The sequence below is a fragment of the Macrosteles quadrilineatus genome, unplaced genomic scaffold, assembly GCF_028750875.1.
Source record: "Macrosteles quadrilineatus isolate MER2022 unplaced genomic scaffold, UCM_ALF_1.0 Scaffold_2__2_contigs__length_208266976, whole genome shotgun sequence".
NCBI lineage: Eukaryota > Metazoa > Arthropoda > Insecta > Hemiptera > Cicadellidae > Macrosteles > Macrosteles quadrilineatus.
This window is the reverse complement of record NW_026542595.1, coordinates 69,324,406-69,348,672: the sequence shown is the minus strand read 5'-3', so window position 1 is coordinate 69,348,672 and position 24,267 is coordinate 69,324,406. Positions and strand designations below refer to the sequence as shown.

The 24,267-nt window shown below is 35.9% G+C and overlaps 1 protein-coding gene across 1 annotated transcript; it reads left to right on the top strand.

The window, feature by feature from the left end:
* The first annotated feature begins 701 nt into the window (after positions 1-701).
* On the top strand, positions 702-23,917 carry LOC128987437 (T-complex protein 1 subunit beta). Its single transcript, XM_054408279.1, has 9 exons — positions 702-860; positions 6,278-6,587; positions 7,758-7,887; positions 12,687-12,889; positions 15,468-15,696; positions 17,768-17,942; positions 18,373-18,544; positions 20,380-20,589; positions 23,438-23,917. The coding sequence occupies exons 1-9, from the start codon at positions 858-860 to the stop codon at positions 23,608-23,610; spliced, it is 1,605 nt and encodes a 534-aa protein (XP_054264254.1). The 5' UTR covers positions 702-857; the 3' UTR covers positions 23,611-23,917.
* The last annotated feature ends 350 nt before the right edge of the window (positions 23,918-24,267 follow it).

Sequence of the window (24,267 nt, the reverse complement as noted above, 5' to 3'; positions counted from 1 at the left end):
TATGATTAGATCGTATTATTTGGTTAAACGAGGTTTTAAATGGCTGTAATAACGAGAAACAAATTGTAAACAAAACACGACCTCTATATAAACCGTACATGAACTAACAATAAAATTGTCTTCAGCTGTTCCATAAGGATGAGAAATCTACTAAGGGAGTATGTTTTATCAAAGATTACATATGCTACGTTTTATCTATGGTTTAATCTATCTATGAAATTATCACATTTCGAAACAAAATATGCATGGTTATTACTTTTGGACGTTTGTTTCTATATTATTGTACACATATTATATCATGGTGGAAATTATATTGCATGGTGTTACATTTTTTGTCTCTGACATATTTTAGCAATTTTGATATGCCTGTTAGTGTAACTACTTGATTAGATAACTGATTCATTTAGTATTTTTTGTGAAAATCCATCAACCAAAAGGCTAAATAATTTATAAATATATTCATTATAAATTCTCCTCAATTGTGTTTCCGTTAAAGGTGGCCTTGGTTTCAGCGTAATAAGTTTTAGCATGGATTAAACATACTCCCTTAGGTGAGTATGTTTAATATATTATGAGTATATATCCTAAGGGAGTATGTTTAATCTATGGTTGTAGGCTGGTACACCGTTTTGCTTGACGTCTGGACTGGAGGAGCAGAAGGACGGTGTCATGGTGTCAAACTAATCTAACAAAACCTTTTTTGAGCACATGCCGTGTTGAATCCAATCCTCTCGTTCTCGTGCATTTCTTTCAGGTAGTAGAAAGAGTGCAAATTAATTATTTTATCTGAAACTGTATTTTCAGAGTTAAAGTATATTGTTTTATTGTGGTTTGATATTTAAATAGTATTTCTCAACATGGTGAGTTTGTTTTTAAAACTTAATCGTTACTTACAAAGATAGTTTACCCTTAATTAAACTTGGTAGGAGCAGGTGATGCTAATGAACTACCGCCTACGGTTTTAAGACAGCCTTATATTTATTTATTTTTAATTAAAATAACTCGTTATCAGTATTAAGTAATTTGTGTATACAAATGTAGCAGTGAGTCCTATTGCACCCACTCCAGACACACAAAGCCAGACACCTCAAAACCCAAACCAGAACTCAAAAAACGACAATAATCTAAAATCCTCATAGGACAACGGAACACTCCCCCAGACCCCCACCCCTCCTAGCCTAACTTGCACATACCAATACAAAAGCAAGAAAACAAAAACCACACAAAAGGATAGAGAAACTTCTCATAGAAATAAGTACAATAAGTCCCGGAATACTGATCATCACTTAACATGGAATGTCTAATGATAAGTTTCGCTTCAACAAACTTGATTTGACACCTTTTAATGGGACTACACTCGGCGGAAATGACATCTCTTTAAGCGGACAATTTTTATCAGCACATTGGTTTAACTTAACCGGCGGATAATCCGATTGTTGGTTAATACGAGGTCAGTTAAGAGGAGGTCTACTGTAGTAACAATTGATTTGGAGTCAGATATCAAAGTTTTGTCATTCTATGTATACTTATGTTACTTAAGAGGCGGTCGGATAGAGCCCCGTATCCCATATTTTGCAGGCGTCACGAGCAACAACACAGTCCTCCCAAAACAGACTTTTGTAATAGTACCACCCTTGGCCACCAGTTTCGTGGCTGTCGCATAACGGGATCTGAGATTGTTGACAGCCCTGTGTTACCTAGAAACTTGAAAGCATCAACTCGACTACCCTCAGCCTGTGTCCTAGCCCTTGTCTATTGTCCCACCGCATGTTTCACTTTCACTGGTTTGCTACCTTCGCTCACCCACCCTTTGCGTCTCAGCAGGTCTCAGTTCGTCACCGCACAATATGCTAATTTTCAACACAAAAAATGTTTTGGAGATACAAATAGCACTTTCAGTAAGACATTTTGATTTATACACTTAATTTAAATATAAAAATACATGATAATGTATTCAATTATAAATAATATACTAATGCTACTGAACTCAATAATGTAACTACTTGGCCTATCCCATACATTTTAGCGAATTTCCCTGTAATGAGGAAGCTATTACCGTAAGTGGCATGGTAAGACCTACGCCCGGAACCGATTTACTTTTTCATTTTGATGTCCCCAGAGGCCAAAAACACCATTCGTTCAAATTTGTATATATATGTGTGTCCGTGAACACGATAACATGAGTAATTTTTATCCGATTTTGATGAAATTTTGTTTGAAGGCGGGAGGCGGGATAAACTTGAGTGAGTTCGCGAACCAGCATGATCGGACCATGGGAACGGGGTTTTATGGGGTAAAAATTGGTTTTTCTAATTTTTGACCCTCTAAACACAAAATTTCCCAATTTCTCTCCAGGCCATTTTAAAGAGCTTAAAAAAAACAAATAATTCAGTGTATCAAAGTGTTTTTGTACAATTATTGGTTACGGAGAAAATTCACAGTTTAGTAGATTGTAAAAATAAAATGGTATATGTAGCCTACACAAACTACAAACAATAAATCACGTAAAAATAAATGTTAAACGTTAAAAAAATTTATAATACATTAAAATAGCATAAATAAAACCTTAAAATATATGCTCAAACCTTTATAAAAAACTATAAATATTGTCCCTAATTAAACTACAATAAAATACCTATGAAAAATACTGAACATGTTTACAATACCCCCGCCACAGCAAACCTGCAGACTAAGCGAATTTCCATTTGACTGATTGGATTTACACTGAAATGTCTACTTAAAAATATAACATTTATTCCCGATTTTGGTTGGCAGTACCGACTGCATTTCAAGCACACGGCCGTTTAGTTAGCTCCTACGTTTTTACCAGTTATTCTAATAAATAGTGAGTAAAGTGTTTAACTTTATATCAGAGAACTTTCTTGAAGATCTTTAACGTATAATTATATAGAAGATGCACCCAGAGGTGTGATAGCTACAAATTAATTGTGATAACGTCGTGCTCGCCGAGGATGATCGTCTACGTGAAGTTTTAATGGCGGTTCATAGGTTCATAGGTTCGTGGGTTTGTTATCAGTAGTCCCAATCGAACAGGGGTCAGTCGAGGCACTAGACATTGATAGTTTGTTTCGCATAGTTGTGAATTTCGGATTTGTATGAGTGGACATAAAATAACCCGTTCCCATGGTCCGATCATGCTGGATCGCGAACTCGTTCGATTAAACGTAGGTGTTTACACGTTTGTACCAAATGTCATTAAAATCGGATCATTTTTGCTCGAGTTATCGTGCTGACGGACACACACATATATATATATATATATGCATTTGGTGTTTTTGGCCTCTAGGGACCTCAAAACGAAAAAAATCGGTCCCGCGTCCAGGTCTTACCATGAGTACTACGGTAATAGCTTATTCCCTATATGGGAAATTCGCTAAAAGACTGAATATATATATAAAATACGAATGCTTCGCAATATAATGTCACCCGATCGTCTTAGTCCATATTTTATATCTAATGATAGAAGGAATTTCTTTTAGATCTATGAGGCATAGCCCTAACATAGGCCTGTAATTGAAATTTACCTTTCACACTGGTTTAAAATAGTTAAAATACTACATCAACCTCACTACTGCACACTTTATTCAGGTTGAAATTTTCATCTACAAAGGTGCTCTTGTCTTTTCCACGAAACACTGAGAATTAAGGACATTAATGCGTTATCAACAGGCATACTCACAAAAATACAGAATTGAATTAGGGGATTTGCTACGCGTTAAACAAAGCAAATTACAAACAAAATTATTTATTTAAAAGTTGTTAAAGTGTCATCAAGTTTTATAATAATCGTATTTAGGCCTAATCCTAATCAAACTGTAAAATTGGTGTAAATCCGTTGGCAAATATATAAATAAGTAAATAAATACACAGTCCACAAAACATTGATACGTTGACAACGTAAAGCTTTAAAAATTCATTATGGTTTGCCCAAAAAATCTTTCACTTGATGTGGTATCTTGGTATCAGTATCGAAGTAAAATTAAAATTCATGATGTAGCCCCTGAACTGTTTAATTAGACTAATATGAGGTACGCACCTTTACGTCAACAGTTCAATTGTAGTAAGTAGAACTCACAACATGTTTCGCCTATTCAAACAGTATCGAAGTTATTAATCTCCCTTGGTTTTGGATTTTTTGTTCGAAAATCAAAGTTATTTCCCATTAATAGCATTATTTGTAAGCAGCTTTTAATGTTAACATATTAATGACAGTTTGAAGAAAAAACCCTTATCCAAACAAAGGGTTCTTATTTGAAAGATTACGTAATCTCTAAACGATGATCGGTATATTCCCAGCACTGAGCACTATACAACACTGATTCACGGCCTTTTCCCCGGTTATCAAAACTCAAGAACAATCGTTGCACTTGCGATTAATTAAACCGGCTAAGTAAGGTACAACGTTTTTAATCCCACTTGGTTTGGATGTGCTTACAAAACTTGATCGGAAATGGTTGCGGTATTTGTAAACAGTATTTAATGTAAACATATCATATGTGACAGCTAGAAGTGAGAACTAATCCAAATAGCTGATCGTTATTTCATAAAATTTAATAGTAAACATTGGAAGAAGATTTGACAAAAATCGAACAAAATTGGGTTTTTGATGGTTTGTTGTTTTGTTTTCAAAGAAGCGGGGCCATGTTTTTATAGCCAAAGAAACTCACTAATCCAGTAAATACAGAAAAATGATTTGAACCTTGATCGGTATTCTAGTTTTCTAGGAGTAGGCCGCGTAAAATGACATTTTGGCGTCACTGACAGAATGAATGAATGGACTGACAGACAGATATTGAGATAAGCCTCGTTTCGGCTTTCTTAGGCTATGAAACATAATGTAACCAGAAACTGCATGATTCTAAGCAATGTTGGCCTACAGACAAAACTGTATTTTATTTATATAGATATATGGAACGATTTAAATATAAAAAAAATATAAAAAAATAAAAACAGTAGGTCCTATGTGTCGTATTTTTACGTTTCAAAGCCATTTAAAGTTGCAATCTGGCTCTGGCTGTTTTTTCTAGATTTTGCCTTATCCTGTGCCTCTAATATATAACTAGGATTTCGGATGGGCACTTGGGGTTTTATCTTAGCTCGAATATTATAGACCTAAAACGGGACATCGCAATTCCAAGATAATCCATGAGTCAGAAGCCGGCTTGGCTACGACGCAGTGCTGGTCCGGAGGGTGGATTTGGTTCCTGAAAGACCTTAATCGTATATACCACGTATGTCAGAAAATGCTTTTGTTCCACTGGACCTTGTTTTCATTCTGGGAAATAGTTTGTATCTTGTATCAAACCGTGTATTGCAGCAGATATCTTTACACAGCTAAGTCCGTAATTAACGTACTAAGTATGACCAAAAGAGACGTTTATTCTAACGGAACTTGTTTTATATTGATGAATAGTTTGTATCAAACCGGGTGTTGTAGAACTACTTTTATCTCTGATGACAGTAATATTTTAATAGATACGGTAAATACACAGTCCGAAAATATTAGATTCCTGTGAATTAAATATCATCATTTCCTTGGCATTACAACACATCAGGGATGTAACGAAATAACGTTATTTATTTATTTAAACAGATCTGTGGCCAGTTTAAATGAATTGTATTTGGCGCGGTTTGAAAACGTGCTCTGCAGTCCACAATCGACTGTGCTGCCATCGGCCGGGACATCGTCGAACTAGTACTCAGTCGGCAAGCAAGGCTTTTTTGCAAGCTTTTACAAAAAAATACAAAACTTAATGTTAACCATCGAAAAATAAATATCTGTCACACTCAATACACTAATGAATATATGCTCTTCAATATGGCGTTCGAACCAGAATTTTTTATAGTGCCAGTCATTTTATATTTTAGCAGAAAGTATTGCAATTCCTTATGGGAAATGTAAGAAATGATTTATTTTATATCCGGCTTATAATTAAACATTATGATTTTTATATTGTGCAGTCTTAATCCTACATACATTTACAATGTTTTGAGTGTGGGAAATAATTTTTGGAACACGGATAGACCAGAAAACGAGGAATTATTATATGCGCTCCATGTTAAAGTGACGGCCAGTGTCGGCAGCCGAGAATCTCTGTCCGACCGCCTCTTAAAACCTAAGTCATAACATAAGCTCAAGTTCTGGCTGCAAATTTAGCTTAAAGGCCCAAATTTGTTGACTTGATTCCTCCAGTGTATCACGTTATCTTAAAGTAAGCTAGATGTTTAAACTCTAAGTTACCTATTTTGATTTCAGACGTCACTTAACCCTGTTCGGATTCTAAAGAATGAGGCGGAAGAAGAAAAGGCTGAAATCGCTCGCATGTCGTCGTTTATTGGAGCCATAGCCATTGGAGATTTGGTCAAAAGTACTTTAGGACCTAAAGGCATGGATAAGATTCTCATAGGTCATGGTCGAAATGAGAGCTCCCTCGAAGTAACCAATGATGGAGCCACAATTTTGAAGGCAATTGGAGTTGACAATCCAGCTGCAAAGATTTTGGTTGACATGTCCCGTGTACAGGATGATGAAGTTGGTGATGGTACAACTTCAGTCACAGTGCTTGGTAAGAATAAATATTTCCTTGGTACCTAGACCTATTGTTTAATTTAGGGTCTTCTTTCAAATTTTGAAAAACCAAGGCCTAGAAGTTTAAGTTGAAAAAGTATTTTTTTATCGTTATTTGATTAGGCCTATTGATGATTTTGCTCCAGAAAACATGTATGTTATCACACTAATTTTATCGGTACGTTGATGCCATTGGCTGTATCTAGGCTATTAATTAACAGCTGTGTCTAAATAACATGTTGGCCTTAGTCACTAACAAGACTACAAGATCGCACCACTCATCCTACACTCATCCTTCACTCATAATTGGGTAAAAATATGCACATGATTTGGCAACACACTTGTCATATTGTTGTGTTGTTAACGACTTGGGGTATATTACTGCCCAAGAAAGATAAAGTATTTTTTGCGTTTTTGTTTTTTAAAGAAAATAGGTACCTTATTCGCTAAGAGTGTATTATTTAGGAAAATTTCAGAATGCATTCTCAAAAACTGCCTGATAAGTTATATGTAGAAAATGAAGACAAACGATAAACGCCCGAACAACTACTTCTGGCAATGTTTTGAGATAGTTGATTGTAGATCACTTGCCTGAAAACAATGCTTTTTATAAGTTAAATGTACACAATTTAAGAAAACAAACCTCATAAAGTATGGTGACAACTTTTTTTGTAATTCTCTCAAAACACTCTAAATGCCACCAGTAGATGGCACTATGCCAAACAAAGGTAATTTAAATTAAAGCTCATATTATTTCATAGCATGATTTTCATAGCATGTAGCATGAACTATATTATTACTGCGCTTAAATTCACTTCTATTTTCTATGATTTTCTATTTTGTCTTTGATGCTCTATTTTTGTGTTATTTCTGTGTCATATTAATTGCACCTGCAACTGAATCAACTTATTATTGAATCTAGTAGTTATTACCCTATTGCATGTAAGCGGCTTTGAAAGAAAAATGTATCATAATATTCTGTATACTTAATCAAACATATTTTGTAAATGGCGATTGCCGTATGTACGAACAAATAATTAAATAAATTATCATATTCATGATCCTTAGATAGTCATATTAACTAAGGACCAGCCAGCAGAAGCCATCTTAAGTTCTGATGTTTTTTATATACTTTCCTTCTTGTAAATAATTATATTCTTACTTTTAGCGGCTGAATTACTGAGAGAAGCTGAAAAGCTAATAGACCAAAAGATCCATCCTCAGATCATTATTTCTGGTTGGAGACGTGCCACAACAATCGCTAGAAATGCACTGAAAAGCTCATCAATGGACAATAGGTAAAAATCAACAAGTGAACAGAGTTCACCTGTTTTACCATTAATTTTCTGTATAATGGTTATATCAAGTAAGGTGTATGTATGTAAAAAAATATCAATTAATTCCACATCACTAAGAAGGTGATAGGATGGATAAGGATATGAAAAATAATCAAGTTTGTTTAAATTTTTGTTTTGTAATATAGCCACCTGAAGGATTATCATTAATAAAACCCTTGCTGCAGCAAACCTGCAGACAAAGCAAAATTTCCATTTGCCTGATTTAATTTCACTAAAATATTTCCTTAATTAAATTTCTCATAGGCCTAGCACAAAATTATACAGCTTGGTCAATTATTTGACAGAGGAAACATGATGCAAACATACGCCAATAAACTATAAAATATGGCATGAGATCAACATCAAGTCATTCAGCTTTAAAAAAGGATTTGGTCTATAGTAATATGCTATTTTAAAATGGTTTTTAATGACTTGAGATGACAAGGTCGTGCACAGGGAAGCGAGCTGGCGTAGTGGTTAGAGCGCGGGACTTCAGTCCCTGAGGTCCCGGGTTTGATCCCCGCCAAGTCATCAATGGATTTTATCTAAGTGATAATGCCGCAACCCCTAGGTCTAGTCTGAAGTAATGTGAAAAACAATCCCAGACTCGTGCCTAGCAAAAAAAAAAAAAAGGTCGTGCACAAATTATTGGAGAGCTTAAATTGCACAAATGTTTCAGCTGAGCATGATAAAATGTTATTATACAACTCACATATTTTATAGCCTACTGAATTTTATAATATCAAGGAAATCTTAGAAATGTACGCCTATGATTTATTTTTTTAACCTCTTGAACAAATTAAACAACATGAACAATGCTTGGTTCCCTGGTATTAAATGCATTTTTATGACATGATCTTTGATGTTGTGTTATGACAACACTGGAGTCATCTTCAGTCTAGTACAGATGTCATCTTGTCCTTCATTCAAACGTCGTCAACATTAGTTATAGATGTAACACATATATACGCACTCAGACTTTAAAAAAAAAACAGTATCAGTAATCTGTCACATACTTTCTCCCATTGGCTTGTCAACAACTTTATCATGAGTTGGGGGTGGGAGTAACTATTATATTTTATGAAGTAAATCATAAAGATTGCAATAAATTTTGAACCGTAATTATACAGCAATGAGGGCTATACCACTTTTAATTACGGTTATTTTTATGTTTGAAGTAAATACATAAATTGATAGGTAAATTAGTTTAATAAAATAGAACTGAACTTATTCATGAGTCAAAAACTAGAAACAAAAACAATAACAAAAACAACTCTTGATTGGAACTCTTTGATTTTATTGAAAGTATTCTCTAGATTTTTGTAGTGTTCTTCATCATTGTGCCCTGTAACAATTATATCATCTAGATAGTTTGCTACGCCTGGCAACCCATTCAACATGTTGTACATAACTTTAGAAAATATAGCTGGAGCGGATGCGATTCCAAAACAAAGTCGCTTGTATCTGTAAAGTCCTTTTATGGTATTAATCACTAGTAAGTCTTACGAATCTCTATCTACTGGTATTGACAAGTAGGCATCAGATAAATCTATGACTGAGAATTTTTCTCCTCCATTCAACTTAGCAAATATTTCCTCAGGTGTAGGTAGAGGAAATTTCTGAATCTTTAAAGCCTGATTCAATCCTGTTGAAAAATCTGCACAAATTCTTATTTGACCAGAAGGTTTTTTAACAACTACACAAGGTGCAGCCCAATCAGAATAGTCAATTGGTTCTATCAGATCAGCTTCTACAAGCCTGTCGATTTCCTCGCACACTTTGTCCTTTATTGCAAATGGAACTGGCCTTGCCTTCTTGTAAATAGGAGAAGCGTCTTCCTTTAAAATTAAGTGTGCCGTGAATTTTGTACAATGGCCACTTTTGTTACAAAAGAGTTCCTTATTAGAATCAATTAATTTACTTAAGCTCATTCTTGGAAGTGAACTTTGAAACCCTGACCTTGAAATGTCATCAACTTCCTTGGAAACCCATAAAGAATCACTTTGTAATGAATTAAGTGGCAATTCGTTGATTTTAAGCTCCTCGATCCAGTCTCTACCTTAAAGATCCTGAGTGCCACCTTCAGCAACGTACAGCTTTAGCTCTCTTTTAGTTTTCCTGAATGCCACTTGAACTGTTTGTTCACCAATCAAGTTTATGCAATGGCCACTATAAGATGTCAGTTTTGTATTTGAATGTAACAAAGGAAATTTTCCCAATCTTTCCCAAGTTCGTTGACATATAACAGAAACACAACTTCCTGTATCTAGTTGCATATTAATTAAAATACTATTGATACAGATAGAAAGCCAAATTGGAGAAAATACACTGACGTTATGACACTGAAGACCAAGAGAAAAAATAGCTTCATTTGTCAACTTAGGTGAACAATCAAGTATGTTAGAGTCGATAAAGGTCCTAGAATTTCTTCCTGTTTCATTGTCAGTGAAATTTACTTGTCGGTTGTACGTTCCTTTTCCATGTCCACCAATTTTTTTGTTTTGAAAATCTGTTCCCCTTTTAATTTTGCAAACTTTTGCTAAGTGACATTTTGTACCACAATTATTACATATTGCATTTCTAAATCTACATTGGTTCCTAAAATGGTCACCACCACAAGAATAGCATAAATAGTTTGAATTTGTATTTAGAACCTCTCCATTGCTCTCATTATCGGAAAATGAAATCAGATTTTTCTTTGCTGAAGTAGTAAAAACTGAACTTAATGTTCTAGCAAATTCAAGTACAGTATTGAAATCTGTGTAATCTTTCTGAAGTAAATTAGCTCTAATAGAATCTTCATTAATACCCATTATGAAGGATGTAATGAGAGCATCTTGATAAAAGTCACCAGGGAAATCACAACTGCTGGCTAATTCTTTTAAGTTACTTGCAAAGGTGGACAAAGATTCATCACCTTGCTTCAGTGAAAAGAATTTTACTCTTTCGGCAACTTTAAACTTTACTGGTTTGAAATGTTTTACCAGAAGTTCATAAAGTTGTTCATAAGTGAATTCACTAATTTCTTTTGGCTTGCAAATAGTTACCAATGTTTTAAGAACTGTACTATCTAGGCAGTCAATGAATAAACATCTTTTAATATCATCATTTGTAATATTGCCCAAACATAAATTTGCCTTGAATTTAATATTCCAAACATCAATGTCGCATGAATTAGGGTTAAATTTTTCACATCTAGGTTGACTTACCAACATAGGATTATTAAGAGTTGCTGGTAATGTATCTTCAGACATTATAATGAGTTAGACTGTGGAATTGAATAAACTATCTTGCACTCTAAGTTTTCCATAAAATCATCCTCGTCGCCAGTTTTATGTTTGAAGTAAATACATAAATTGATAGGTAAATTAGTTTAATAAAATAGAACTGAACTTATTCATGAGTCAAAAACTAGAAACAAAAACAATAACAAAAACAAGTTAAAAGTCAGCTGCAATTTAAACAATGTTAAAACATATCAGTTATAATGACCGTACAGAATGTTAATCAAAATCAGTCAAGCCGTTATTTAAAATATCAAATTTTTTCTGTCAAATGGGTTATACCATAAAAAAATATGGGGAAAACATAATTATTTTAAGTTGCAATAACTTTTAAACCGTAATTTGTACACCGATTGGGGTTGTATGGTATCAGTGTTAAAAAGACTATTGCATACCGGATACTGTCAAAATTGTTTTTGTGCCATTTTTGAATAAAATTAATTTTGTATGGGTTGGGGAAATCACACTTAAGATCAAAAACGCCTGGAGATACAATGGACCTACATATAAAATTTCATCAAAATCAGACCGTAAGTGTAGTCTGTAGAGCACACACAAGGTAGCAATCTCGGGGTAACGTAGTTCAATCACTGCTGCTCTTTTGTTATTCGTCAGATTGAAATATTTGAATGCCAATTGTGTTCGCTTTTACAGTGCCGCGCTTTTCCCAGGCCTCGCCGCTATTGGCGAGCGCCTGTTGGAATGCCTGCTGCACTGAACGTGTTAATATGGATATATCCACCAAAAACTCAAACTCAAAAGTTTTCGAAAACAATGCTTTTTCCATATAGGCTAGGCCTAGCCTACAAAGTTAGGAGAAAAAAGTAAAACACAATTTAGTAAGCTGAACACAACAAAATTGGGCGGAAGTTGTGTCTAGACTGCCGGTTAACGTGTTCACTGTTCGGTGATGACGTCAAGTTTGGTTCTTGATCAGCTGATCGTTTCATTTACTGGAAGCAGGGGGCAATTGTAACTTTGTACAAAAAATTGTAAATTAAAATTCCCTTGTTAGGATATTTATTTCTATACGGAGTAAGTACCAATACTATTGTAGTTTGGTTGTTTATTGATATATTTTGATCAAACTTGGAAAATGTATTTATTTTATACCAAGCTAATTATATTTAACTAAAAACACATTATTACACTCCCTGTAACATCAAACCTAGGTACTCATTTCAGAATTAAATATTAACCTAATGTTTTTTAAAAATATTTAAGTGAAAATCAAATCAGGCAAATGGAAATTTGATTAGTCTGCAGAATTGCTGCGGTGTGGGTGTTTCTGTTTGCTTTAATAACTTAATCAAATACATTTACAATGCAAAATTGCCACTAAACATAATATTTTCCATGAAATTAATTTATATTTTTATTATTGACCTTCTTACTTTACTTGACATTTATACACTAATGAAGGTATTGTACAAGGCCACTTCAACTAATTGCATCCACATTTCTCCTGTTATGTAGCGCAAATTCTGAAAAGTTCCGTGAAGACCTTTTGAACATTGCCCGCACAACTCTGAGCTCCAAGATCTTGTCTCAACACAAGGAACATTTCTCTAAACTTGCTGTGGACGCAGTTCTGCGGCTCAAGGGAAGTGGGAACCTAGGAGCCATTCAGATCATCAAGAAGAAGGGAGGGGTCCTTGAAGATTCTTTCTTGGATGAAGGTGAGTCTCTTTATTTTGTAGGCAGAGCAGGCCTTCAGTGTTGCGAGGCCCAGTGCGAACATTCAGAGCGCCCTTCCTACCAAAAAAGTAGTAGGCCTATCCCAACAATAGATCCCTAACAGAAAAGATCTCAATGTAAAATATAAGTATATTAATACTCCCCCGTTATTTTTAACTTTTTTAATTTGCCTATGCTATTAATGAAAAATTCACAGACTTTTTACAATTTTTTTTTTGTATTTTGCACCCAGAGAGGGGCCTCCTATCGCACGTGCCTAAGGCCGGCTCTGTAGGTCCTATTTGGAATGCTAGAACAATGAGTATGTTTATGAACCTTTCCTTCCGTGAAAGTTCTCTAATTACTATTGAACAGCATGACATACAAACTATCAAAACATAATGTTCTTTGGATTTGCCAAATGCGATAAATGCTTTTGTAGGTGTCCTGAATCAAACCTAGTATCTTCAGTTACACCTACCTTGTGCCCATTATCTGTATCATTTACTTAGCGTGATACGAGCGTTGTGCGTCCAGTGGCACTCTAGCGTCACCAGAGTGTCCAGCGGCACTCGAGTGTCACCTCAAGTACACCCGGCGTTGGAGCACTTTTTTTAGCGCCTTGTACTTTTTGCTTAAAATCTGTCCCTAAAATACTATGTATATTGATATAAAATATTTTATTAATAAAGCTGACATGTCAAACACCACTCACAGTTCATCCCACAGCTTCCTTATCAACGTAATGTTTTTGATGTTGTTGTCTTATCTTTCCATAATGATGAGCGTCACTTAACTTCACACATGAAACTTTCAATTTAAGCTTTTGCAAAGCAACGACGTCCTTTTTCTTAAGTTTGACTTGAGGCCAATGTGATTCTTGCTCCTCTGACATCTTGATCTAGACTGAAAACCGTGGGAAGAAGCATGACTCGTCTGAGTGTCGAGTGTCTTACAAAAAGTAATTGGGCAGGACTTGGCGGTGCTTTCGACGCTTAGCAGTGCCGTCGACTGTCGCTCGCCACTCAGGTCTATCGTGGCATCCCTCTTCAAATTTGCACGGTAACATAAGGGGCCTGATTGCAGAGCTGTGGCAGAGCGGTGCCGCTCGACGCTTGACGCTCACCGCTCGTATTGTGCCTGGGGCCTGTGAATCAGCAAATCTACCTAGACACAATATATTTTATTCTGAATATAAAAGTGAGATGAGTGTGAAATGGAGTGAGACTAGAAGTGTGTATTACTGACAAAGATCAGCTGTTTCTTAAGTTAGGACCATTTATAGCCCAATAATCAAGACCAGCTGGGTCCTTTACAAACCATGAAAAAGCCACTGACTTTTCTCAGGAATGGACAGGCGACCTTTTGTTATACGAGCACTCTAACCTTTCAGCTACATAAAACAATTGTATCTGATTTTTAGGAATAGAAGAGATTAGACTTATACTTATACTTCAGGTCACGGCGTGATTATAATTTTCTTCCCTATTTTCAGGACAGGGGTTTTCCTTGTACAAAAATAAATATCTTGAGAAAACATTTTTTTCATTTAGCAACTATGGAATTAAAATCAATTTGTCCCTGTGGCACTGTTCTATAAAAGCAAATGATTGTTGAAATGCTCAGACAACTAAAACGTGATGCCTATCTAATTTACTAACAGTCTAATTATAAAATACCATAAAAAAGTTGTCTAAACCGAGCATCACTGCACTTTATAACTGTTTAGGATTTTAAGGCCTGTGAGAGACCATTGTGAACATCTTCCGCAATCACAATGCCATTGTCACGCAGACACGGTGCTATCGTCAATATGTATCGAGGTAATGGTGCCTTCAAGTACAGCTCCTGTGTTTATGAATACATCATCGTCTCCTCGCAATAATGGAGACATCATCATTGTCACTCACGACTTGGCGAAATCGCTGACGATCGGGTTGTGACAAATCCCTTCTCGGGAAAATCCGAATCAAATGTAATCCCGTCCAGATGATCAAAAATATTTTTTCCTGAAATTTTGGGACCCATCCATCCCTACTAATTTAAAAACCAGAAAAATTGTATTTTTGTTTTTATATGGGAATCAAGCCTAAATATTTTTTCAATATTCCAGAGTAAAGGAATCTTCAACCAATAAATAGTGCTGTTTCATTACTTGCTATAGATAGGCCTATTAAAACCACTCATCCCCAGATCTTAACAAAACTTTAGAGCAAACCATTTGCAGAACACCTATAACAATTTAAATTGAACCCCTATCTCTGACATTAACATGAAATGCATAAGCCTTAGGCAAAATACCATAGCTCCTATTTTTAGTTTATGTGAGTCGGTGGCTCAGTCGGTAGCGTCGCGGACTATGGGCCCAAGGCAGCGATGTCATGGGTTCGGATCCTGGTCACTGCCACTTAAATTTATCAGTACAGATCACCTTTGTACTGTACCGACTCACTCCTTGCTTTGCTGTAAACGATCCACGCACGGGCGCTTAGTCTATGTGGACGGGCAAATGCAAGGTTAAAAGAGGCCGCCAACCTCTTTTTATATACATCAGTCAAAAATGTTCCCACTCTATTTCAGGATTCCTGTTGGATAAAAAGCCTGGCCAGCACCAGCCTAAGAGAGTGGAGAATGCCAAGATTCTGATCGCAAACACTCCTATGGACACAGACAAGATCAAAGTGTTCGGCTCTCGGGTCAGAGTAGACTCCATGGCCAAGATTGCTGAACTCGAGGTCGCCGAGAAGGAGAAGATGAAGGACAAAGTAGAAAAAATCGTCAAACATGGCTGCAATGTCTTCATCAACAGGTCTCTAAACCATCTTCAATTCTTTTACATTCTATAGTAAAGGTTTAGTTGAAATCTGATTAGAATCCATGTCCACGAGATAATTTAAATTATGTTTAGGATAGATTTGTTGTATTGATTCTATTTCCCGTTAAAGGATTTTTTCTCAAATACGATATGGGTAGAAATGTTCGTAGAAATAACTTGTGTGATAATACCACTAGAGAGAATATACAGGTACATACAAAGTAACTGTAAATTCCAGGAAGTTCAATATTTTTTCCAATTTCTGATTTTACCTACAACTCAAGATGAGCCCAACTGTGACATATCTATGCATGTGTTACAGTATAACTCTAATTATTTGAACTCCCAACTATCCAAAACACTTGCAGAAGTAATTCTTAAAACCTAACACTATAGTAATAAGAATGTTTATTAAAGAAGGCAAAAGCCAAGATCGTGGCAAAATCCTGAACATCTTCAACAGTCATGTTGAAATCATAGTCTCCAGCTGTCATGAAAACATCATTACTGTCTTAAGCGATGGCAGCAATCAATAAATTTATAAAAAACTGCAAAGCAATGGTTGTGTTCAGGGACCGAGTCACAACATAAAAAGAATGTTACACACTTCAGACTTAGTAATTTCTTTAAAAAATTATACATTACACTATTTTATTTCACTATTACATTTTTAATGTTCTTATAAGTTAGGAGTTAAGAAAAGGCCAATTGGCTGATTAGGATTATTATGTACAAGGATAGGGATCAGCTAGCTTACCTGGTAGACAGAGAACAGATTAGTCTTGGTAACACACATAAAATACATGACACAACACAGAAAATATTTAATATTTCGTCCCAGCTAGGGACTTCATCAGAAGGGAGAAGAAAGAAAACTAGTTGCTAGAGTGCTTCAGTCTCATTGGTGGAGTCATTGCGAACGGTGCTATTAGTGTTTCATTGTGTGAGCTGATCACACTACACCTTTTATAGACTATAGTGTTTTGTGATTGGTTGTCAATTGTATGTTGTATCATGACTTGACTGCTATACAGTGCATATTTTTTTACTGCTACAGTAGACTCCCTCTTATCCGGACTCCTCGGGACCAAGGCCAGTCCGGATAACGGGTTTTCCGGTTAAGCCAATGTCCCCAAAAACTCGTTAAAACGGACCGTTTATGGTGTTATTCGACTTAAATTTAGGAGAGCATTGTATTTAGACATGTGATCACTGGTTTCATATCTTTCCCACGAGAACAGTAGTTTCATTACCGCCCACTTCCTGCCGATTTAGTCCGGTTAAACCAATGCGCTGATAAAAATTGTCCGGTTAAAGAGATGTAATTTCCGTTGAGTGTAGTCAGGTTAAACCGATGTCCGGTTAAAAGGTGTCCGGATAAGTGGGAGTCTACTGTACCCTCTGTAGTGAATTCCAACTTAGGTTCGGCATTTGTGTAATTGTTAGTTGTAATGTGTTAGTTAAGTTTTTTTACCTGAGGACGGGATCAGATTCCAGATCCCGAAACGTTGCGTATAGTTTTTTACCATCGTGATGGAAAATGTTTGCAATAAACCTTTTTAAAAAAACCCAAAAAGCTTGAATTTTTCGGCCGTGGAGTCTTTGCAGGCACATTCTGTGATCGAGATAGTAAAGGCTCGGCTCAACAGCCTATTTTCTATAGAATACCCCGAAATTAGACAAAGTTCTAACTAATTTATCCGAATGTGGTATGATTACATTAAAGTTCCACTGTACCTCTCTGAGATGTGTGTAACGTCCACCTCCATATATCCATCAACAAGAATTGTTGGTTTGTTGTTTTTCTTTGTTCTAATTTTATAGATCATAAGATCCTCATAAAACATGTGTTTTTCTGATTAAAAGATAGGGCGTTTCCCAGGAATTGTTTAGGAAATTGACAAGAAAGCAGGCTTACCTTTAAATAAGTCCATTAAAACACATGGATGATCATGTGTCTCTATGGACTTATATAAAGGGAAGCCTGCTTTGTGTTAAGGATTTGTTTGTGGTTATTTGATTGATTAAGTTATTTAATTGTAATTCATGTTTATTTGAATTCTAGACAGCTGATCTACAACTACCCAGAGCAGCTGTTTGCGGACGCTGGTGTCATGGCCATTGAACATGCAGACTTTGATGGCATTGAGAGGCTAGCACTGGTCACTGGCGGAGAGATAGTGAGCACCTTCGACCAACCAGACAAGGTCAAACTGGGACGTTGTGATGTCATCCAAGAGGTAACAATATGTCACTAACTTGACATATACAAATATATCTGTAGTATTAGTGTAATGTTTATATCAAATGTAAGTTAAAAACATTGAAATCTTTATGTTTTAAGAAATGATATAAACTTGATTTTTAATTGATAAAATTTAATTCCTGTGTTTATTTTGGCTTTTCATCTATTTTTGTCAATAGGAAAAGCGTGCTGTTAAACCTAACCAAACTCCTTATATTTACAATAATACAATATGGTAAATACAGAATATAGAAGGTGTTGTATTGGCTATATATTTCAAATAGTCTCATTGAGCATCATCCTCCCAATTTGAATGAGGTCTTTTATTCTTGTAAGTAATTGCAATAAAGGTTAAAATATATAAAGTAGTGTTAGAAAATGTATTTCATTTTATCCGTATAACACCACCAACATGTACATGACAGGTGATGATCGGAGAGGACACTCTGATGAGGTTCAGTGGTGTGGCGCTAGGAGAGGCGTGCACTATCGTCATACGAGGCGCCACTCAGCAGATCATAGACGAGGCTGACCGCTCCCTGCATGACGCCCTGTGTGTACTTGCTGCTACTGTGCGAGAGAGCAGCATCGTCTATGGTACGCACACACACTGGATTACTGCAATTTAATTCTACAATATATTTTGGTTGTTGATTCCAGGAGCATTTATGTTTCACAAAACTCTATGCTAAATTACTGTTTTATATATGAGTTTGCAACTGTTTAATTTACTTTGGTAAGCTAGCTTTACTTATTTCTTTGAGTATTCTCAAGTAATTTAGATTAATAATTCAATAAGATAAAGGAACCGTTTATTTTATTTTGATACTTCATATTGTATTGAAATTCTACCTATTGTATTTCTTTTTACTTAAAGCAATATAAATGAACAGCTGTACTTCAAATCCAATATCATTTACAATATTGCCATCCACATTCACAACTAAAACAAAACAGAATCAAGACAAAGGGAGAGGGTCGCAACTCTCGACACGGGTCATGACTCATCACCAACTGGTTACCCACCTCGTATTCGGACTACTTGGCCAAGTTTTTTATTGTAAATACCTAAATGTTGTTTTGTATGTGTTTCGTGTAATGTGTCCTAAATGAGCAATGTACAAATGCTGATGACCTCATTCACGGATGATAAAACTGTTTTTTAACGTTCCAACCTGAAGATGTGCATTTAGCTGTACGAAACCGCTGTAGTTATTTGATTTATAACACTAGGATCAATTGACGCAACTGGTAAACTATACCTTTTACATCACAAAAGCTGACATTAAATTAGTTAGCCTATTATATCTTTTGCCAGTGTTCTTGATGTTGTAATTTATCACTCCCTACAACACCAAGAGCCCAGGTAAAACAAGGGAATAACTAGTATAAAATACACACAGAAACAAAACGATTTACATTAGGCATACCTTACATAATGTATGGCATCAAAACCCGAGTGAAGATCAGGCTGTCGACTAACTCTTTAACCTTCCACAACCATTCTTCAGCTGAAAGTTGTTGTACCTGACCTGTCCATGTAGTGCTAAAGCCTCGTCCACACATGGCGATTTGTCTGCGGAAACATTGTCTGCCGACTGTCTCCGGAGTGTTGCTATTTTTTCTCCAGTAAGACTGTCGGCAGACAAATTTCGGTGTTTCTGGAAACAAAATACAGTGTTTTCTGTTTCCCGTTCGAATGGGAAACACGGAGACAAGAGACAAAACTTTTGTCTCAAGTCTGCATGTGTAAACGTGTCTGGAGACAGGAGACTGGATACAAGCCGAAGGTGTTCAACATTCAGCCCATTTAGTTAGACTGCAAAGCGGTAATATTACGATTTTTGGACGGTAATAAAAGAGCTGTATTGAGTTTCTTGAAAGCTTTGGAATTAGTTTTCAATGTGTTTTGATTTATATCATTATATGACATTATATTGAATTGTTCATCTCAAAACCCAGCAAAATTTCAAAATCTTTAGAAGTCAACCTCGTGAAGTTCCTAAATCCTCCACCTAATCTGAAGGTCTGATAGAATATTGTGACCATAGTACGAACCTTGCTCGAGAAAATGTTGGGTCCATCATCGCCTCTTCGTAGATTCATTAGGCCCGTGGTTCAGTAAAATGAAGCCCGCTCAGGATATAATTACGTCCTCCTCGGTCACCATACCAACAAACATGCACTGGCTGGCTAGTGTGGACGCAAAACACATCGGAAACTTGTATCCGAAACTGTGTTACAGACTGTCTGCCGACTGTCAGCGCACAGTTGGCAAGCAGTCGGCCGACTCAGTCTCCATGTGTGGACTAGACTTAAATAATCATGGATTTTCGGTACAAATATTTACAGGATTGACTCAGCATTGATTTATTGTATCAGTTAGAATAGTTTGTAGGTTATATTATCTTGAGGTTGATGGCTTGCCACAGGTGGGGGCTGCAGTGAGATGCTAATGGCGTGTGCAGTACAAGCAGAGGCAGCCAAGACAGCAGGCAAGGAGGCAGTGGCCATGGAGGCGTTTGGTCGTGCTCTACAGCAGCTGCCTACCATCATAGCAGACAATGCTGGCTACGACTCAGCCCAGCTGATCAGTGAGCTGAGAGCGGCTCATGCACAAGGCAACTCCACCTCTGGACTGGGTTAGTGATAATAAATAGTCCATCTACTTTGGTTTGGTTTATTCTTTGTTTCTTTCTAGTAAGGCCCTTGGCCAGCATTGTGATCTTTAGGAGGTAGGCCAATACACATATTTAAGACACATGAAACACACAATATTGTCTTCCCTGGGGGATTTTGTCAAATAAAGACAAAGAGAGTGAGGCAAAAATTCTTAAACATTTTTGTGTTTGCACTACTTGGCAAAGTCCCCTAGGTAATCAAATATTATGTTATCTGTCATAGGATATCGGAACATTTTAATGTACAGTCTAACCTTGATATAACGAACCTCGATATAACGAATTCCTTGATATAACAAATTTTTTTTAATCCCTTAGAACTCTCCATAAGACACAATGTATATTTTACCTCTACATAACGAACAAACCATAACAACGACCTTGATTTAACGAATTGTTTGTGATTTCGGCTAAAATAAGATACCTCAATATAACGAATTTATCATTGTCAGAACCTCTACATTACGAATTTAACCTCTGCATAACGAATTGTCTACGTCTTTCCCTCGATATAACAAATCCCCCACCCAATTATTGTTTTGGGAAAATCTGTTTCTTTATCAAATGAAATGGAAAGGTCACGTCATCGCTTGCGCTAACATTCGTCTGCTCCGTTTTACATCTTTGTCTGCTGTCGCTGCGCGCGCTATGTTGCAACTGAGACTGAGAACTGAACTGATTTCATTCTCTGAGGACTGATGACGACGTAATGTTTAGTAAGCTGTGATTGGGCGATATGGGATAACTATGGTGAATTGTACAATTTTTGGATAAAGAGAAACCTAAGAAAGAATATAAAAACAAAACCAAAGAGAAAGAATAGCAACATCGTTATCTTAACATTCCTTTTACGAGTATTTTTATTATCCTTAAGTTAGCTATGATTATACACTTTTATAATGACTTATCTAATAATTTAATGTTTTCAATACGATTTGTTTCAACTAGCAATACCAATGCTATAGTTAATGATTATTATTGACATTCCTCTGTTGTGATAAATCAGTACTGTACTGTAAGTAGCCTACCGGCCTATCACGAGCAGTAGCTTACAAAACTTTCTACTGTTTTGTTTTGTTCTTTACATGGTTTATGACTACGCAATACACAGTGTTTGGCTAGGTTTTAGGAGGGTTAGAACAAGCTGTGATTTCAAACTTACAGTTTTTAACCTGTACCAAGGTCAATGCCATTGTCATGATTGCGCAATATTCAAGATCCCTCCCCTTTATTTTGCCGGATAACTTAGGTTCTACTGTACAATGTAAAGTAAACACTGTACTGTAAAGTATTGTAGCGTAGCCTATGCTACTTTAATTGTATTTTAATGAGGTCAAATCCCGACCTATATTGACCGACGCTGGTTCTGAACCTCGACTTAGCAAAATTCCTGCAAACCTAACCTCTATATAACGAACCTCGTTTTAACAAAATCCTTGATATAACGAATATTCAGTTCGGTCCCTTTAGATTCGTTATACTGAGGTTGGACTGTAATTGATTTGTTGAATGAAGGGATAGCAGCTAGCTAACCTTAAAAGAAGTACAAAGAAACATAATTTATCTTCTTCTAAAGGTAAGCTAACTGCTTTTAACCTACTAATCAAAATCTTGGCAGAGAGACTTTCCTTAAACAAAACTAACCTTTTCTAAGATAACCTGTAAATCTATTTATTATATAAATTGTCATCTCTATAACATAAGAAATACTTTGCAAATGAATTATATGGTATTATTAGAAAAAAGCTTTTTTTATGATTTTTTCTTCTGCAATAAATATAGGATGGAGAGGACACAGCTAACTCACCTGATGAAAGGTTGCAGACGAGTCAAAGAACACATAATAATACTTGATATTTCGCCTCTTTTAGAGGCTTCTTCAGAAGTAGGCCTAGATGGTAGTTACAAGAACAACAGTTTAAAATAGGATGACACAGTGATGGAGGACGAAAACACAACAGCTGCGTAGTCTTACTACAGAGATGGCAGGGGGGGGAGGTGGTGCATGTGGTTTTCATAACCTTGCTACTAAAAAAAAGTTAGGGGAAGAATGCTCGAACCAAAGTTTAGCGCATCGATCTACATCAAAATCTACCAGTTTAAATTAATTTGATTTGAACACACAATTTCTAATACTTTATCAACAAACAATAGGCCTACTGTTAAGTTATTTCAAAACTGTGTCATCCTATTTTAAACTGTTGTTCTTGTAACTACCATCTAGGCCTACTTCTGAAGAAGCCTCTGAAAGAGGCGAAATATCAAGTATTATTATGTGTGTGTTTTATGTGTTCTTTGACTCGTCTGCAACCTTTCATCAGGTGAGTTAGCTGTGTCCTCTCCATCCTATATATTTATTTAATCCAAGCTAAATGCTATTTCCTAAAAACATAACCTTCTTCTGCAATAAGTATTTCAATATTTTGTGTTGTTTCAGTATTATAAGCTATGTAGTATGTTACCTGCCCATGAACTCTAAAAAATTTTAGAATTAAAATGCACTCTTATTTTTCTTACTTTTGTACTTGCTTTACTATTATGTCCATTAACCCATAATTTTATTTAGCCTCATCAACTAACTTTTCTCTGGATCTTGTTTGTCCTCTTCATCATGCGGCTTATATTCGCATGTCTTTGGCTTCTTCATCTTTCTAGCTCTTCTTTGGAGTCTTTAATCTCCCAGCGTTTCCTCTCATGTTTGTTTTATCCAAAGCTTGTAGCTTCATATTCCCTTGCTTTCACATGTCCGGTCCATTCCTGGTTTTCTACCCATTGTCAAAGTCTTAAGTACTATGTTTGGTCGTTGCAGATATGGAGGTTGGTAGGATCGGATGTATGAAGCAGCTGGGCATCACTGAGTCATTTGTGGTGAAGCGCCAAGTGCTGCTATCAGCCTCTGAGGCAGCCGAAATGATTTTGCGAGTGGACAACATCATCAAGGCGGCGCCACGCAAGCGAGTGCAGGACCGCGGCCACTGCTAGACAGCACAAAGCTAACACTAACCTCGCTTTACTGTAACAGCCCTCTTGTTTGAGATCAAATTGCTTTTTCCTTAACCCCGCAAAGTATTATTTTATTTCCTTGTGCACGTTAACAGCATTTATTGTAAATAGGTTATGAACTCACTTCCGTTCTCGACTTATTGTTCGCGTAAGGTTAATTTTTTTAAAATCAGTTATTGTTAATTTTTTTTTGTCACAATTGTCTTACAAACATTTATAACATATTAGGTACTTAAAATTATTATAAATTAATAAATTTGTAATAAAACTTTGATTTTATTTCTTACTCATTTTGTACCTACTTCAACATTTTGTTAAACTCATGGAATCTTTTTTCAATGTTGATTGAGTAAATTAAATAACCTATTTAATTACTGTACAAGGTTATCAAAGCTGTTGATGACTATGTTGTAGTATTGCTCTTTCTGGAAAATGGAATTTGGATGTCTTTGAAAAGACAGGTTTGTGTAGGGAAACAAACATGAAAAACTTTTTTGTGATGTTCTACCAACACAAAAAACATCACACAACAACAAAAAAGTTCATCACAAAAAAAAGAACATCACAAAAAAGTTTTTCATGTTCTGATTTTACACTCCATTCCACGTTCATAGAGCATCCATACCATGAACCATG

Excerpts from the sequence above, each read along its gene's own strand:
- LOC128987437 (XM_054408279.1), top strand. Across the intron at positions 12,890-15,467 it reads AGATTCTTTCTTGGATGAAG|GATTCCTGTTGGATAAAAAG; the intron begins GTGAGTCTCTTT and ends ACTCTATTTCAG. Across the intron at positions 17,943-18,372 it reads GTTGTGATGTCATCCAAGAG|GTGATGATCGGAGAGGACAC; the intron begins GTAACAATATGT and ends TGTACATGACAG.